This window comes from Tiliqua scincoides, chromosome 2 (genome assembly GCF_035046505.1).
Source record: "Tiliqua scincoides isolate rTilSci1 chromosome 2, rTilSci1.hap2, whole genome shotgun sequence".
Classification (NCBI taxonomy): Eukaryota; Metazoa; Chordata; class Lepidosauria; order Squamata; family Scincidae; genus Tiliqua; species Tiliqua scincoides.
In genome coordinates this window covers 216,321,046-216,340,569 of record NC_089822.1, presented here as the reverse complement: position 1 = coordinate 216,340,569, position 19,524 = coordinate 216,321,046, and the positions used below count along the sequence as shown (strand labels likewise).

General features: G+C 42.9%; 1 protein-coding gene across 12 annotated transcripts in view; it reads left to right on the top strand.

The window, feature by feature from the left end:
• Positions 1–19,524, top strand: part of WNK2 (WNK lysine deficient protein kinase 2) — a 146,269-nt gene that overhangs the window by 30,217 nt on the left and 96,528 nt on the right. For 11 of the 12 annotated variants that reach the window (XM_066614122.1, XM_066614120.1, XM_066614119.1 and 8 more), the window contains exons 3-4: positions 15,475–15,647; positions 18,047–18,267. In XM_066614122.1, the coding sequence (XP_066470219.1) occupies positions 15,475–15,647; positions 18,047–18,267 (394 nt within the window). Of the gene's footprint in view, positions 1–4,090; positions 4,157–15,474; positions 15,648–18,046; positions 18,268–19,524 lie in introns of those variants that run through there. The other variant, XM_066614126.1, reaches the window with a different exon arrangement.

The following is a 19,524-nucleotide window of genomic DNA, read 5'->3' as shown; positions in this document are numbered from 1 at the left end:
ACACAAATTTTTACAAAGCAAAAATGTTGGGACCCTGGTCCCCAAATGGGGGTAAAAGCAGGAAAAAATACAGTAAATACAATCTGTGAGTGGCTATTGTAATTAGGAAACCACCAATTTATTTCCATAATTTTCATTAGAACTTCTTCACATGTGCAAAAATGATTGTAGTTTATCAGTTGCACGTCTCACAGTGAACTGATGAATCAAGAAACTGGCTTGGCAGAAGTATTGTTACTTTGAATAATACTGTATGCTTCAGAAATGTCCTAATGAATAGTATAAATTGTTTGATAGCTTGCATTATACCGGTATAACCCAGATGAAATGACCTCTGGTCAAGATTCACTGTAACAGAAGGTAGAGCATTTTGCTCTATTGTTGTCTTCTGTTTCTCTTAGGGGAATTTCAATTCATAAATAAATGTTGACAGCAAGGATTAGTTGTTTCCTTGTATATGCCATTAGTCTGTTGTCTCCAATATAGTAAACACACGATACAGTTGTATTTGGGCAATACTTTGCACATGTCTCAGAAGAGAACAAAGTGAACAGCAGGTTCTGTGGTATGTGAAGTTTTTCAGCTTGCATATAAAGTCTCTCCCAGATAAAAATGTTCTTATCTTTTTTTACCATCCTGTGCCCAACTGTTTTTATTAAAAACAGTTTGCTTATAACTTTGGCTTCACCTTGTATTAATGGAACTTCTTATGCACAAGGTTCTAAAAGCAGTAACCCAGTATATAGTTGGGGATAGTTTTATCAGAATACATAAATATCAAGATACATGAAATATGCAGTGTATATCAATGCCTTTCTTTTTATGTTGGTATGATTAATGCTTTTGTTTTTTTCCTCCATTGTTTGCCTATTTTTCTGTATTTTTGGATACTTCTAAGTCCCTAGAAGCTCTTGTACAAGTTCAGCCATCAAAAAGATTCTGAGACATGTTCCTGCAGCAGATTTTGTCCTTTGTTCCAAATGCCATTACCAGCCAACCATGTGAATTTAAGAACATAAGAACATAAGAGTAGCCCCACTGGATCAGGCCGTAGGCCCATCTAGTCCAGCTTCCTGTATCTCACAGCGGCCCACCAAATGCCCCAGGGAGCACACCAGATAACAAGAGACCTCATCCTGGTGCCCTCCCTTGCATCTGGCTTTCTGACGTAACCCATTTCTAAAATCAGGAGGTTGCGCATACACTTCATGGCTTGTACCCTGTAATGGATTTTTCTTCCAGAAACTTGTCCAATCCCCTTTTAAATGCATCCAGGCCAGGCGCCATCACCACATCCTGTGGCAAGGAGTTCCACAGACTAACCACATGCTGTGTAAAGAAATATTTTCTTTTGTCTGTTCTAACTCTCCCAACACTCAATTTTAGTGGATGTCCCCTGGTTCTGGTGTTATGTGAGAGTGTAAAGAGCATCTCTCTATCCACTCTGTCCATCCCCTGCATAATTTTGTATGTCTCAATCATGTCACCCCTCAGGCGCCTCTTTTCTCTCTTCTCCAGCCAATTCTAAGGCAAGAACACCCTTGGGCTCCTCCTTCTGCCCTATCTTATTTAAAGAAAATATCAGACCACCCATCTTTCATCAGTTCCTATCAGAGACTGCCTCTCCCCCCCCAAATGAAAAAGCAAAACATTAACCCTTCCCTGCCTCCTGGCTAGAACTTCTCTGCTACTCGCCCGGTTGAATGATGGTTCCACAAGGTTTTTCACACACCAAAAAATGTAAGCACACCCAAACACAGACATGCCTGGGGAATCAGTGCCGAGTCAGTGCCCAAGTCATCGGCAGTAACTGTGGTAAGGCCACACCTGGAGTATTGCCTCCAGTTCTGGTCATGCACATTGGGGCAAAAAAAATCAAAACTTCGCATATAGGCTGATGGGTTCTGAGCTTTCTGTGACAGATCAGGAGAGAGATCTTGGGGTAGTGGTGGACAGGTCGATGAAAGTGTTGACCCAATGTGTGGTGGCAGTAAAGAAGGCCAATTCTATGCTTGGGATCATTAGAAAAGGTATTGAGAACAAAACGGCTAATATTATAATGCCGTTGTACAGATCAATGGTAAGGCCACACCTGGAGTATTGTGTCAAGTTCTGGTCGCCACATCTCAGAAAGGACATAGTGGAAATGGAAAAGGTGCAAAAGAGAGCGACTAAGATGATTGCTGGGCTGGGCCACCTTCCTTATGAGGAAAGGCTACAGCGTTTGGGCCTCTTCAGCCTAAAAAAGAGGCGCCTGAGGGGGGACATGATTCAGACATACAAAGTTATGCACAGGAAGGATAAAGTGGATAGAGAGATGCTCTTTACACTCTCAGCACCAGAACCTTTTATCTCCCCTTTCCCTCCCTACCATCCAGAGGGCTAACCACTTCTCTGGTTGGTTTCCTGCTTTTAACATATTTGAAGAAGCTTTTATTATCCCCCTTAATGCTGTTGGCCATGTGTTCCTCATAGTCTCTCTTGGCCTCCTGTATCACCTTCTTACATTTCTTTTGCCACAGTTTATGTTCCTTTTTATTCTCCTCATTAGGGCAAGACTTCCATTTATGAAAGGAAGCTTCCTTGCCCTTTACGGCCTCTCTAACTTTTCTCCTTAGCCATGCTTGTTAGCCACCCGTCCTGGACTTAGCTGAGCCCTTCTTCCTTTGCAGTATACACTTCCACTGGGCCTCTATTACTGTTGTTTTAAACGACCTCCATGCACTCTGGAGAGATTGGACTCTTTTTACCTTTCCTTTCATCTTCTTTCTAACTAGCCTTCTCATTTGAGGGGAGCACACTCTTCAGAAGTCAAGGGTTTTTGTGTCAATTTTGCTTGGTACTCTTCCCCCGACATGCATGGTGAAATGGATCACAGTATAGTCACTGTTCCCCAAAGACTCTGTAACATTTACATTGCATTCTTTTATTACTTCCCCTTTTTAAAAAAAAAAATCTAAACTCTCTTGTTTCATCTTATTGAAGTGATTCCCCTCCCCTCAGTGGTGGACTTAGCCCTCGCTGACCCCTGCGCAAAGGTCCACAATGCCTCCGATGTGCTATGCCGCCTTCCCCCCCGTGCGAAGCTGCTCCCTACCTTCAAAACGTGACAGAACCTCACACAACTCTAAGACTGACTGGGGAAGCCTTCTGAGGCTTCTCTGCAGTCTTAAACTGTACTTCCAGAAAACCAGAAGTAGAGTTTCCAACCGCATAGGGAGCTCAGTAAGGCTACCTGCACCATCCTAGTATCATGCAGGCTCAACACATGGGGCATTTGCCCTGTGCTAGGTCCGCTGCTGTCTGTCTCTCCCCCCCCCCCCCACTGTTCTCCTGCCACACTGTTGAACGAGTTTAAAGTTTATTTTGGAGTCATTGGCTGTTTGTATTGATGTATTAACATCTTTCATTTATTTTAAAAATGATAATGTGATTCATCTTTCAGCCAAGATTTCATGTTCCAGTAAAGACAAATCCCAAACTGAAAAGAGTTAAAAGGCCTGTCTGCCTCTTTATTAGGGAAGGAAAATGAAGCTGAATTGTTTCACTTGATTTCATAATGAATTTATCACTTCATGAAGATTGACTGCTGAGGAAAGTGCACTTCTGATGTCAGAAGTCAGCATTGACTGGCCTACCATGTGTGCGATCTAGTTTAGTGCACCTAGTGCAATCTAGGTGTCAAACCTAAGGCTTCCAGGCTGGATACAGCCGTGGAAACTCTTTATCTGGTCGGCATGATAATTGGGCTCTCCCAGCACCATTATCAGCTGCTGAGCTGTGAAATGACGCTTTGGCAGAAGCAATGCTGCTGAAAGGGTGATGCTGGGAGAGCCCAGTTATCACAGTTTCTACAGTCACGTTGCTGCTGATAAGACAGGCCACTTGGTAATTGAGTTCTCCCAATGCCATTCTTTCATCAGTGCTGCTTCTGCTGATGTATTGGATGGGAGAGACAGAAGGAGGCCTCAGAAGGCACGGAATGGTACAGGGGGAAGAGGAGTGAAAGAGTGAGAAATGAAATGCTACTGACATGCTGGGAGATCCCAATTATCACATGGGCTGCCCTTTCAGTCACACTGCTTCTGATGAGGCAACACTTTGCAAAGCATCTCTTAGCTGCTGGGCTATGAAATGATGTCTCATCATGTGACAGGTAGGCTTTTCCACATATTGAAAGTATTATCAAAATTTGCATGTTTTATCTTCTGTCATTTGCAGCTAATGAGTTACTAGATGAAAAAAATTGGCTTATTTCTGTGTCACCTGTTTACTGATGTAACTTCCTGTTTAATTATGTCACTTCAGACCCTCAGCAAGTGCCATGAATGCTATTCACCTTACCGTATGAAACAAATTTGACACCCTAATCTAGTTCTTGCTAAACATCCTCCACAATCTCACAGTGCAATCCTATATATGCCTACTCAGAAGGAAGTTCCATTTTGTTCAATGAGACTTACATGTAAATGTATATAGGTTTGCAGCCTTAGAGTGCAATCCTAACCAACTTTCCAGCAGTGGCATAGCTGTGTCAGTGGGGCATGTGCTGCATCCTGCAGTTGGGGGGCAGTTACAGAGGCCTCCTCAAGGTAAGATAATATTTGTTTCCTTACCTCAGAGTTTCACAGCCCTTACCTAGGTGCTGGAAAGTTGGTTAGGATTGAGCCCTTAGTTGCATTGTGAGATTCAGTAAGAAGTGTGGGATGGGCCTAAGAATAAAGTTGAAGATGAGTAACCATAATCAGAGGTTTGGCACCAGGACACAGGTTGTGTCTTGCTGTCTTATGTGCTCCCTGAAGCATTTGGTGGGCCACTATGAGATACAGGAAGTTGGACTAGATGGGCCTTTGGCCTGTTCCACTGGAGCTCTTCTTATGGTTGATGGCATAGGAAAAGGCCTTTCCCACAACAGCTCCAAGACTTTGAAACTCCCTATGTTTAGTGTGACTAGATACAGGGCCTAGGAGAGGGGGGTAAAGGGGGTAATTTGTACCTGGGCCCAAGGTCAGGAAGGGGGCCCAGGAGCCCAAGGAAATTTCCTGTCATCTTACATTCTCCAATCTCACTGCCCACGCAGGATGCTGGGGGCAGTACCGTGGGCACATGGCCACGATTACTGCCATACACACCAGGCCCAGGATTGCATACATTCCTTAACAGTGTCACATCTGAGAGGAAACTGACCTGCTACAGTAGCTCTTTGGTTTGTGGATTTGTAAACCATGAAGGAGCTCAGCAACACAGCTGCAGGACTGTAGCTACTGTAGAAGTAAGTTTTGGTGTACACAGGACACTTTCCATTCTAGTGTGAGCATAAATACAATGGTACTAACAATACAATGGTACTAACCTCCTGCAATGATTTTCTATATTTGAAAGATTTTAGAGAGACGTAGGAGTATGTTTGGTTTTCCGTATTACTGTATCTACCTGCCAGCACCAGACAGGTAGGTAGACCTGAGCTCTGCATTGGGCAGACTAGTAGACCTGGACTCCAAAGACTATTCCAGCTGGTGTCACTTTCCCCTTGCCTGTTTTGCCCCCATTGCCACCCCCATTCTGTTTCACCCCTCCCTCTTTGGGAAGAGGCCCAAAGGAAACTCTGTACCCCCTGATAAAATTCCTCTCCGAGGCCCTGACTAGATACAATGGAGGTCACAGAGCATATACCTTTTAACCCTTGTCTAGATGAGGGAGTTTTGGCTGGTGCAGCTTTTTGAACCCTTTCATGCTGAGCTGCACCTGCCAATACTCTGTTCTATACGATGGTTAAAGTTATAGGCTTTGTGTCCTCCATTGTATCCCTATGCTGGGATGTCAGACTTGTCCCCTCATTTCTTGCAATGTTTGTAAACATTTTTGTTCCAACATTTTTCTGTGCTGCTTTTGTTATCTTCCTTTGTTTAATTTGCTTGCACGTGCTGCTACTTTTCTTTTTGTGTGTGTTGTATTGATTTGTCTATTTATTTTATCTGGTTTGTCTAGTTCAGTGGTTCCCAAACTTTTTAGCACCAGGACCCACTTTTTAAAATGACACTTTATCAGGACCCACCTGGATTTACCAGACTTTTACAAAAGGAGATATAAATAAATAAAATATTTCTTTCTATAAGTAATAATGACCAGAGAGAAAAACCCTCACACATTTATCTCCCTATATTTGCACATGCTTGCAAACTGCAGGAGCTCAACTTGCTGCAGGGCAGTTATCAGCTATGGTATCTGATTTTTGAATAGCTTCTGGGCTTGAGGCAACTAGTTATCTGATCTTTCAATCACCCTGTGGCCACCCACTAAAAATCACGTTGTGACCCACCAGTGGGTCCCAGCTCACAGTTTGGGAACCACTGGTCTAGTTGTTTTGTTCTAATTTTGTTATTTTAGTATTGTATTGATTGATTGATTTATCTGGTTTGTCTAGTTTGTATTGTTATCTTGGACACCTCTGGTTGTAGTGAAAAGCTGGATACAGATGTTTTAAAATAGATAAATGATAACTTCTTTTGGATTTAGAGCTGCTGTACAATAAAAGGGCATGTATGTAGAGCTGAATCCTACACTCCATGATCAAGTACTTTGAAAGAAGGTGTGCTTGAAATTTATTATCTTGGGGAACATAAGAGTCTTTGTAAGAATTTACTGAGGCTAAAGTCACTTGTGAAACAAAATAGCAGCTGTATGTTGCTGTTGCTATTGCTACTGTCTAGAATGATTTTGAAATGGGTTTATCCCTTTGCCCATCTGTTCTATTTTAATCAGTTCATTGGAGCGAATTCTGGGCAACTTATTAATCATCTAATAAGATTCTGGATGAAATGCTACATAGAAGAGATGTTAGAACTGCAACTGAGTTGAGCCAAATTAGCTTAAGCAGGCACATTTTACAGTCTTTATTTAATTGCTGAATTTGGGGGGCTTGGAGTTGCAGATGGCCAGTTCTGTCAACTCCCTAGCCATTTCATTCATGGGTCAGTGACTAAAGAAGTAGCCTCTTGTACTGAAGGATGTTAATTATGGCTTTTATTTTGTCTAAGCGAAGCATAAAATTTATTGGGCTGTAAATTTAATATTGAAACATCCTGGTATTTGTAGTGTATGACATTGTTGTTTATGTGTAGTATTTGCGAGATGCAGGTTTGTGAATACATAACAGAAAGGTTATTATTTGTGGTGAAGAAGGGTTCTTCTATGTGGTTGTTTAGGCTGTACTTTTTAGTGCATCTGTCAGTGGAAAACCACAACTAAGTGGAGTAGTTTTGTGTCGTATAGGAGCTGAACCATTAAGCCTCTTAAAAAGGCTTGTGCTTCGACCACTGTGCTTTCAGTTTTTTGTTCACCTTGGGGTGTTTACACAGTCTGAATATGAAACTTGCAAGGGCATTTGGCCAGAAACAATATATAAATAAATATACATTCTGAGACTGGGTTACAACAGTCTGAAGCAACATTTCATTTGTCCTCCCTCCTATACACTTCTAAGATGTTTCTGTGATCCCTTGACATGTTAGTGTCTCTTTATGAACTGGTAATGTTTGTGTACATTGTGTGCAAACACTCAGGAAAAATTATGTTCATGTATACTGAAATAACATTGTTTATTTGGAGGAAAAGAAGTTATATAGGGTGCAATTTTTTATTTTTACAGTTTATAGGGTTAGGGTTTATAGGGTGCAAAATTTTATAAATGAATAAATGAAATTTAAATGAATGAATATGTTTTACTTGGATCTTTTTGAACAAAAGAGAAATATGACCATTGCAAAGAAATAATGCCACGCTTAAACTGAGAAATGATGTGATGAGTAAAAGTGTCAAACATTAGCAAATGCTCTGACAAAAAAGACAAGTTGCTGCAGGCCAGATAAAATCTTGTGGCGGAGCAGATATGGTTCCCAGGCCACAGTTTGGCGATCGCTGATTTAAGCCTTACCTTGCACTGACTTGAAGAGAAGTTGGGGAATCGTATGTTCTAAGCATGTTTCAAAAAGAAACTAAGCAATTAGTTAAATTAAAAAGAAACTAAGGAAACAAAGGCCTGGAAGGACTCTTACCAGGTGCACATTAGTCTTTTTGGCATTGTCAGAATCTATATGTTGCGCAGAACATGTGCCTTGTTACTGACTGCAATCACTGTGGTTGATGAGATCCTGTCACAAGTAATGATGGTCTGAGCATAAACTGCAGCAGTCCAGCTTCCAGAGAGATGCCCTCCAAGAAGGAAACAGCTGCCCTGATTGAAGAGAGTGCCACGGTTTCTCTAGGCAACGCTTGTTCAAGTTGCTGTTCCAGTTCCGCTTGAGGAATCCTACAGAAATCTCTGCACCGTACAGTAGAATCTTGGACTGTCAAATTGAAAAATCTGAAATGCTTTCTTGCTCAGTAGTCTTTGAGAACTGAACAGACATTCAGCTTCTCCTGCCTCTCAGCAGAATTATGGCATGTACCAAGGTTCAGCATGGGCTTGCAATCTCCAGAAACTCTTGATCATATATATTGGTAACACATTTTCAGTGATGTGAAGAATCATTAGTTTATGAGTATTTTGCACTGCAGGAGCCAGGGAGATCCTTTGAAATCACTGTGCCCATATTCTCTGGTGAACCTGAAGGCCAGGAAAATTCACTGTATGTGTGTATATTTTTGTATTGGCATTCTGAGTAGAAAAAGAAGAAGAAAGAAGAAAAGATATTAATGCTACGATAATAAGGTTTTTCTTTTAATGCTTTTCACTGATTTGTCAAAGATCATAAAATATATTTTATGCAGTCAAATCTCCTAATAAGATCTTTATTGAAGATAAGTGATGCTAGTCAAATACTGATCAGGAAGTATAACCTGAATGGTTAGCTGAAGAAATCTCTAGGATGAGGTGTTGTAATATTAATGGGTTTCTTATAATGACCCACCAGTGTAGGTGCTGTCAACTTTGATGAGCAGCTGTTGAACCCAATATCCAGAGTCTCAAGTGGAGAACTTCTGTGACTCTGTCCAAGATCCCTAACTGGAAATATTAAAGACTGAATCTGGGACTTGTTATAGAAATATGTTGAGGTCTCTGAACAGGTCTGTGTCTGCTACATCAGATTTTGTGCCTTTTAAACTGAGATTGTAATATGTAACTTAATAAAAACCAAGTTACTGATTTGGACAGCTGTCAGATTTGACTCAGACTTGATTGATGGTTATTTAACAGGGTCCATTTATTATGGATAAAGGAAGAATTAGGAGCCTGCAGCCAGAGAATTAATTGTCTGGTTACTGCAAATCAGTAGGTGAACTTCTGCTTCTGCCCTGGCTGCTGCTTCGTTTCATGGCCTCAGTTACCCCCTTAGAATTGCCAGGTCACGATACTGCAGTGCCAGTTATGAGCCGCAACTGGCAAAAGGCCATCTCAACCTTAAGCACTGTGAGGTTTCTCCAGAACCCTCTGGCACTCCAGAGTACCTTTCTCTTTTGGCCCGAGTTCCATAGGCCTGAGCTCCACATTTCCTCAAGCCTCTTTTGCTCCTATACGTACCTTTTAATTTCTACTTCTCAAGGTATTGCCTACTTCATACTCTTCTTTCATGCACTTTGTCTCAGGACTCCCTTTCCCTTTGTTTCTTTTCACTCCTTGATGCTCTTCATGCCCTGTAGTGCCCATGTGAAGGTTTTGTCCTGGCCAAACTGACAGTTCTGCCCTTTGTCACAGAAATAGGCTGAAAATGTTCTGACCACAAATTTCCTGAGAAGACGTTGTAAACATCCTCTACCCATCACACCAACTCAGACAAACCTGGACTTCACTAACACATACTGAAATACAGTATAGTAAGACTGTGCATTCGTTTTGGAATGAATTTCAACCAAACTAAATGGGTGCTATTTAGCAGGAACGGACAAGTGCAGCATGGCTTGACTTGAGTCAGGTCACATGCATCTGCCCCCCACAACTCAAAAACGAGTCCTAACGGGGATACTTTTCAAACTACCTGGAGCATTTTTGCAACTCAAGAAGGCTCAGATCATGAGTTGTTCCCTTTAAAAACCCAGCCGTGGGGAAAAACAGGGCTGCTGCTGGGGGGTGTATGTGTGTGTGTCAGAGTTCTCTTTAACCACTCCCCTGCTGTAAACAAGGTGGGACAGTTTGCATGGGAGCGGGGACAGAAGCTGCAAGAGGGAGGAGGGTCATATGCAGTAGCTAGGAGGCTTGCCAGGATGACCCAATCCTTTGCAACTCTACTCAGAAGTAGTCCCATTTGCTCTAGTTGTTCAATGAGGCACTCCCTCCTCCCAAGTAACAACGGAGCCATGCATTTGGAAAGTATGATCATTATGAACTACCTCCTCCCCTTCCCTAGGCTTCTTTAGCCAATCCGAAGGCAAGAACTCTCTTGGGCTCCTCCTTCTGCCCTACCTCAGCCAAAGAAAATATCAGACTGCCTATCTTTTATCCAATGATCATCAGTTTTTTTCAGAGATGGGCAAGAGAGCCTGCTCCTACCTCCTATTTCTTGCAAAAGCAAAACATTAATCTTTCCCTGCCTCCTGCCTGGAACTTCTCTGCTACTTGCCAGGTCTGAATGATGACTTCATGAGGCCTTCCACGTCGCAAAAAATGTAAGCAAGCGTACCCAGATACAGACAGACTTGAGTCTGCTTGTGTGGGGATGTGTGCCGAGTCCAAGGGCCCTAGTGATGCCCAGCAGAAGTGGGCAGAAGAAGAACACCTTCTGAAGAACACCTGCTGAAGAGCAGCAGAAGAACACCTAGTGATGCCCAGCAGAGGCAGCCAGGAAACCATTTGAGAGCAAAACACATAAAGCCCAACCTATACCTAACAAATGAAGTTTGCAGTACAAAGTTTATTCCCTAGGTATCTAGCTAGATACCTATTGCTATCTATTTACATTGTCGCAGGATTCTCAGTTCCTGGACTTACTTGAGAGTAAGTGGTTATGCCTGCTGCAAACTAGCATTGGACTTCACAGTAAACCTGGCAAAAACACATACAAGCGTCCCTAAGCTTCATCTTCATCAAGGTAGAGTTGATGATATCATCAGGTTACCTGATTGGAAGAGAGGAACACACCTGACCTCTTATTATTATTAACAGTATAGGCGGCCCCCCTCCAAGTATCACAGTTCTTCACACCCACCACACCCATTAACTTTCCTTTAGGTGTTTACTGCTGGCACCAAGCTAAAATGTTTCTTTTACAGGATGCTATAAGCATACAAGCTTATAGCAACATGCAGGCAGGTTGCAGGCAGCCTGAATGCTTGAAGAGACTAGATTGAACCTTAACAGGAAGCAGTTAACTTCCTGCTTCCTGTTTGGTCTAGTCTCTTCAAGCATTCAGGCTGCCTTCATCCTGCTTGCACGTCACAGTAAACTTACATGTTTATAGCCCTGTAAAAGGAAAACATTTCTGACAGTGGAAAACATCTGAATGATGTTAATGGGAGCTGTGGGGGGCAGGGCACCCATGGAGACAGAATTCCCCCATATCTGTGGTTTCTGTCTCTGCAGGAGGGGCCTGGAACACTTTTCCTGTGGATCTGAGGGACACCTTTATAGGTTTGTGCCCCTTTGCGACGTACCGGCTTAAGCTGGGATCGCATATCGGACGACCACATGTGGTCACACGTTGGGCGCACACCCCCACCCTCTGAATGCAGAGACAGCACTCGGATGTGCGCTGTCTCTGGGAGGCTCAGACAACCCTCTGAAGGGCAGGGAAACTGAGCATCCCCTTCCTTGTGGAGGGTCCACATTGTGTCAAGTGCTGCTTGATGGCAGGGATCGCGGTCCCAAACCCCGTCTTTAAGTGGCGCACGACTGTATTTATATACTGCTTCTCAACAAAAAAGTTCACAAAGCAGTTACAAAGCTCTAAAAAGCAGTTCAGAAAGCTCTCCATCTTTTTGTCTGGGCAAACAGGTTTGGCTATCCAACCAGTAGGCTCATGCAAGTCTCACCAGAAGGATTTGACCAGGGAAGGACCGATCCACACCCAGCACGTGGCTGTCTGGGAATGGTGTTTTTAAACAAATAACAAAGGATACTGCAGGTCCTAGCAGCTTTTAAGCTGGTGAACCAGCAAAAAACTTGTTGGGGATTAGAAGTGTCCAAAAGTAAGGCAAAAAATAGGGTGGGAACAGGGCATTCATCACACATGTATTACAAAATGAACTTGACGAGCAATGAATAGATGTAAACTTCTCCTAGGTAAGGTAAGCAGCTCCACAATGGGGCTACTCACTGTACCACTGACCAAAAGGTCAGCCGTATGGTAAAGGCACTCATGTAGGGCATGGAGCCCCACATGAGTGCCTTGGATCCTGCGGAGCAGAGCTCCACGGACCCGCCTCCCTCCCTTCCCCAGCACACCTCCAGCCTGTGCCCTGGCACACCTCTCCCCGCCCTCTCTCCACCACCCGCCAGCCTCCCCAGAACGCCTCCTTCCCGCCCCCCCCCCTACTGTGCCACGGCTCAGGACTCCTTATCTGTAATTTTGAAACACAGACAATTCTAAAATATGGAACTTTTTCAGTGCCAACATGACCTTTTTCATGTTTTTGCATCAAGAAATAATATCACACACCTTGTTTCATGCACAAAATTATTTAAAACATATGAAATTACCTTCAGGCTATGTGTGTAGGGGTATATGAAACATAAATGAATTTTGTGTTTAGACTTTGGCCCCATCCACATATGCAAGTATTCTGAAATACAGAAAAATCCAAAACACTTCTGGTCCCGAGCACTTCAGATAAGGGATGTCCAACCTGTATCTGTAAATGCCATAGTTTGTAACTTCGGTTTCTTTTGAAACCCTGAACCTCCAGTGCAGTCTGCATATGGGGAAGCTGAAGATGTGTAAAAGGTAACAATTGATTTATAGAGGGAAGACAATACATGGAAGCGTGTATGATAGGGAGAAGAAAAAGGATATGACGACACTGGAAAAGGTACAGAAAAGAGTAACCAAAATGATTAGTGAGCTAGGGCTCCTCCTTTATGAGGAAAGACTACAATGTTTGGTGCTCTTCAGTCCAGAAAGACATGGGGGGGGGCACACACATGTTCCCTTACCTTGGGGTAAGCTTCTGCGGGCAGGGGTTCTATTGCTGGTGCAAGTCCTTCGGGTCCCACATCATGGGCTTGGGCTTGGAAAGGAGGCTTGGATTTGGCAGCTGCCATTGCCACCCCCTTCCTGTATCCAGTACAACCCCACTCCATCACCTCCCCACCCTCCCTGTCCCCCACCTCATTTCACCCTCCCCTGACCCGTTCCACCCTCTCCCCAATCCCGTCTTCCCTGCCACCATACCTGCATTGGCAGGTCCTGGGTGATCTGCTGGTACACGCAGGAAGGCTCCAGCCTTCCTGAGGGCACTCTGGCAGCGCATGCCTTCATGCAGTACCAGTGTAAACTTGGCAACTGCCATAAGGTAGTCTGCAATGGTAGAACACTAGTTCTGCCAGCAGAGCAGCGCAATTGGATTTGGCTGTGAGACAATTATGCATGGGGTGGAGAGAGAGTAGTTCTTTTCCCTCTCGCACAACACCAGAAACAGGAACAATCACTAAAATTGACTGACAGGAGACTTAGAAGAGAAAAAAGGAAATATTTCTTTACCCAGCACATAATTTATATGTAGAACTCCTTGTGGCAGGATGTTATGATGGCACCTGGCTTTAAAAGAGGATTGGACAGATTTATGGAAGAAAAAATATATTACAGGTTACGAGCCATGAAACCTCCAAGTTTTAGAGGTTGCCTATCTTTGACTGCCACCTGCAAGGGAGTGGTACCAGGACATGGTTATCTTGTTGTCTTTATTGCTTCTTGAGGCATCTGGGTGGCCACTATGAGATACAGGAAGCTGGACTAGATGGGCCTTTGGCCTGATCCAGCAGGGATTTTCTTATGTTCATAAGATGGAGAGAAGCATGATGTAACAGCAGTTGTCAAAAGAAGAATCTACTATTAGAGCACAGAGAGTTGAAGCACTGCTGATACATGCCAGGTTAATGTGCTTTCAGTGGGGATAGAGTGCAGAGCCCTGGGACTTGGCAAGTTGTAAGAAAAGATAGAGAAAGAACTGGCCTAGAACAGCAGTGACAGTTTTAACTTATTGAAAATAGACTCTTATGAAGTTAGTGTCTTGGGAGTAAATTCCTTTGTTTTTGCTAAACAGTTTATTATTACACTGCATATAAAATTGCAGAACATTCTAATAATCAGATACTAGTTTCATTATGATGCAAATCTTTGCCTTTTGAATTTAGTTTTAGGTGCAGCTATGCTTTGGTACTTAGGATAATATTAGGACCAAAGTATTTTTTTTGACAAACCTTCTGATTTATATTATTAAGCTCTTTGGTCTTACATTAAACCAGAGGATGTAATCATGGTTAACATTACATAAATACTATTTGCACTAACCTCTGTTTAAATGGCAATGATGATTTAGATCAGGGGTGTCCAAAGTTTTTGGAAGGAGGGCCACATAATCTCTCCGACATTGTGTCGGGGGGCGGGGAAAAAAAGGAATTAATTTACATTTAAAATTTGAATAAATTTACATATGTTTACACAAATGTATATATTAAAGATGAACTTAAATGAATGAATGAAGGTCTTGCAATAGCTCAAGGCCTATAAAAGGCCTTACACAAAGCAAGGCTGGCCTTTCCTTTGCTGCCTCTACTGCATCACAGATGTGAAACAGCAAGCAGTGGAGGGAGCCCTCATCCCACAGCTCATGCAAGAGGTCAAATAGTCACCCTCACGCTGAGAGCAGTTGCGTCGGGCCAGTGTGGACTCCAGCAAATCTCCGGAGGGCCAGAGGCTCGTTGAAAACTGGGGGCTCCCTGAGGGCCGCATTGGGAGTCCTCGAGGGCCGCAAGTGGCCACAGGGCCAGGGTTTGGGCACCCCTGATTTAGATCTAAAGATTCACCATATAAGCAGAAAGTACTTCCACGTGTAGGGTGTGTGCATGTGTTGCTTTTTGCTCCCATCTTTATTCTTCTGCACTTTCAAAAACCAGCTCCAGAGGATTAGCAGAGCCTCCAGGATGACTTTTATGGGAGGCATGGCAAAAGGGGCTGTAGGAGAATGTCAGCCTAATATTGAAGGTACCTGGGTTCAGATGCTCACTCAGCCCTGATCTTGGCTGACCTTGGTGCTCTCATTGGATGATTTTGGGCGAGTCATGCTCTCTTAGCATAGCCTACTTCACAGGGTTGCTTTAAAGATAAAATGGAAGGGCAGACAATTTTGTACAGTTCTGAGCTCCTTGGAAGAAGAGCAAACTAAAAATATAAATTGATGTAATGTGGATGGTGCCAAACTGGTGGTCCATCTACTTTTCCCTTCATGAGCATAAGTGCTTTCTGCTGGTGCTCTAGAATCTTTGAATCTAACCTGAAGAATTTTCAATTCAGTTACTAACAAGCACCATCTTTTGAATTACAGGACAGAAAGTTGACGAAAGTGGAAAGGCAGAGATTCAAAGAGGAAGCAGAAATGTTGAAAGGTCTTCAGCACCCTAACATTGTTAGGTTTTATGACTTTTGGGAATCCTGTTTAAAAGGAAAGAAGTGTATTGTGCTGGTTACAGAACTGATGACCTCTGGAACCCTAAAAACGTAAGTGTTAAAAAAAATAGTAAATTCCATTACCCAGAGAATGTATTTTAAAAAAATTACTTGCTTCATCTGAGAAGGGTCTCGTTATGAACTGAAGTCCTTCTCTACCATAATAGTGTGTGCGTCTGTCTGCCTTTTGAATTGAATTTAGCTGAAGGCTGAATTGCGTTGCCCTTGTTTTTTAGTCTGTTATTTTGTTATGTAACCACTTGCAATTCTGTCCTTGTTTCCGCTCCCCTTTCTGTCATGCACACAACTCTTTGAATTTGAGTTCATCTTTCATGCAGTTTGTTATTAAGCCACAATAAAACAATCTTCTACTGATGACAGGGGAGGAAAGAAGTATTTAGCTCACTACAAATCATTCTGACATGTTTTATTAATCTGTATCCTATTAATTAAACAGTTTATGGTACTAACAGTCTTGTTAAGCTTGATGGCAAAAACAGAACAAACTTTTCACTGCCCATGAGAATATACTCTATTTTTTGCTTCATTGCATTAAAATAAGAACAAATTACTGCATATTACAAAGGTACAGCACTACTTCTTAATTATTCAATATTTGGTTTATTGAACAAGCCTATAAAATTGTGGTTTGGAATTTCTCAGTATTCTAACAAAAAATGTGGTGGTTCTGGGATGAGTCAGTCTGGACTGCTGGGAACCAGATAGGCTCATGTGCAGAATTAACACCAAGAAGAGGGGTTTTCTTACCTGCTCAGCTAGCTGGAAACATGGTTTTGCTTGACTTGTGCAGCAAAAGCAACCTTTTTTTCCTTCCCCCATTTTAGCTGGGGTGGTGGGTGAGTTTCTCATGGATATGTTTTGGGAAGGGCTTTAACCTGGACCCCCACTTGTAGGTTCCATGCCTTTACTAAGGAAGCATCCTAGGAAAGAGTTAAAAAAATGCCATTTTAGGTCTTTGAACTTCTCCAATGTGACTTCTTTCCCCATTCCCTTCAATGGTGAGGAAGACCAGCAACTGTGAACAATGGCAGGTGCTCAGTGGCTGCAAGAAAGTGCAGCACCTGAAGATTGTGATTTTTAAAAAGAAAGTCATGTGGAATTGGTGCCAAAGGCTTGGGCACCCCACCTCCCTTCCAACAGTAGTGGGATGCCAGCATTCTTGCACTTTTCTGAACCACTCACCACCAGCCTCCTGCCTTCCCCAATCCCAGATAGTCAGGGGATGGCAACCATCCAAGTGGTGCTGAGGTGGTGAGTCAATTCCCCCCCCCCTTCTTGTGAAGAAACAGAAAATTTGAAGTTGTAAGTGGAAGGCATGGCCTCTAGAGGAGGAATGATCTTTTCCCCTCTCCTTGAAGTGACACTGAGGAAAGGAACAGGGGTGCACCTCAGGCAGCAGGGGTTATCTTCCATTCATCCCATACAATTCAAAGGGCATAGATTGTCTGGGACCTCGTCTTTCTTAGTGCAGTTTATGACCAGATTACAGTTAGCCAAGGTCCAACAGATGGTTTCCAGGGAGATTCGAGTCTCCTGTCTGCATAAATTTCTTGATGTTATCCCAACCACCATGCTGACTGCCACTTCAAAAGGCCCTACTACTACAGGGCCCAGTTCATCAGCAGCAGCAACCAGGCCTGCACCTCACTGTGTGAAGGTTGAGCAGGAGTATCTGCAGGACTTGGACTACTCAGAGGCTATCATGGCAACTCTGCTGTGAAGAAGACTGGGAAAATGATTCCAGAGTGGGTCAGGCTACCCACTGTGGCTGGATTAGAACAAACACAGCCTTTCAGCATTGAGCTGGAAGAGCCCACTGCTTTGGATCATGAGTTTAGGTATTTTGGGTCCTGTGGGTTATTCTTACATTCTATTGTCCTGAGTTGCTTGAGAAACAACATGTTTTTTGTTCATGTTGCTGTGGCTGGGGCTATTAGCTTCTCAGCCCAGTTGGGGGATCAGAAGGGAGCCCCCCCCTTTGGTGTTAGTTTTGCACATGACTGCCAGGCTACCAAAAAGACAAACTTCCCGGCAGTTGTCTGACCCGCCTTGGAATAATAGAGAAGGGGAATTCACAGGTAAACGGAAACGCCCCATTTTTCAAAAATAAGATCAAAAGTTTTCTGTCAAAATGATAATTTTTCTGAATCAAATATGGCCATAATGTGCACAGAGCCTCAAATATACACATGGAATTCTATGTGGACAGGTAGCCCTATGAAGATGGGATAATTGCTTTGGTATTGATCGTTCGTTGTATCAAATACATCCTGTACCTCAAAGTAGACTTTTAAAAATATTAACGTACCCTAAATTAAACTATGGTATACAATCTCCATGGTGTATTTGAACAAATGTTGAACTGTTGTTGCTTAAAATTCTGAATGTAGTATCAAGTTTTATTCAGTCTGATTACATTTGTGCTTCAGGTACTTGAAGAGATTTAAAGTGATGAAACCAAAAGTGCTTCGTAGCTGGTGTCGGCAAATTTTAAAGGGTCTCCACTTCCTACACACTAGAACTCCACCAATTATTCACAGAGACTTAAAATGTGACAATATTTTTATAACTGGACCAACTGGTTCTGTGAAGATAGGAGACTTGGGTCTGGCAACTCTCAAAAGAGCTTCATTTGCCAAAAGTGTCATAGGTAAGCTCTTTTTATTGCCATCTCCTTTGTCATGTTTTGCAAGTAATGTAATTCTGGTTGTTGTGTTTTAAATCTAGAAATCATTATAACGTGGATAAGACATCAGTAAATATTCTCTGGCTAGGTACAGGCAGTGACAGCACAAGTCTGTCGGGGTCCTGGGGCAAAGCTGTATGCTGAGCCTCCTTACGTCTCTGCACACTCCTGATGGTGCATTGGATGGCTGTTACTATTACCACCAGTACTTGGTGGTAATTTGCTGGGTAATCCTCCCAGTATTTGGGGATTTGCTCAGACAAGCAGAAATGAGGAACATGGGCCCTTGGCCGGTGTCCAAACTGGTTGACCTCTGATGCCACCCTAGATCTCAGATTTCCCTTTCAGTAGGTCTCATATGTAAATCCTGCTGCAGCAGCTTCTTGAAACAGAGCAACGATCTGTGATTTTTCGATGATCTGTGAATTCAGTGTGAAGCTATAGTTAGCACAAATTGTAGTTTGCAGATGCACTTCAAACTGTGGTTTCAGATCCTGATTTGTAGGCCCAAAACCGTTGTTTGTTGGTGGCCTCAGATTCAGATATAATGAAAATCCATGTGTTACCAAAACAAACTATGGTCCCATGCTGTGTCTGAAGCCAGCTACAATTACTTTATCAGTATTTATTGTGAGGGAGGGATATATGGGAGACCTTTGCAGCAGCTATTCCCCCCTTTGCTGGTCTGTGTGGAGTGCTTTGTTTTATCACCTCCAGTTGCAATGGTTGTTGGAGTGGACTGTTAGTATCTGCCTCTGAAATCCTGAGTGATTATAAGAAGACAAGTGTTAGCAATACACTTCTGAGGCAGGTTGCCTGTGCAAAGTTCTCCTTTTTTTGGTTCAAATTTCCAAGTTTCTACTACTCAAGCCCCTAATGTGCTCTAAGTTTGCAAAATAGAGATATAACCTCATACCATATACCCTATCTGAATTATTGACATCCCATGAGGGTGTATATTGCTGTGGAGGGGGGGGTGCTCTGATTAGCTGTAGAATTAATCTGAATCCTGTACTCCGTTGTGGTGCTGTGAGTGGAACAGGAAGAGACAGGATGAATGCATTTTGTCTTTGAGTAACAATTTAAGCACTGTAGTAACAATAGTAACAATTTAAACACTGGCTTTTCCCTAACATTATCGTAGGATTGTGCTCATTGCCCAATCGTATCCCCTGCCATGTTATAGCATGTAGCTGTTCCAACACTATATGCCTAATAAAG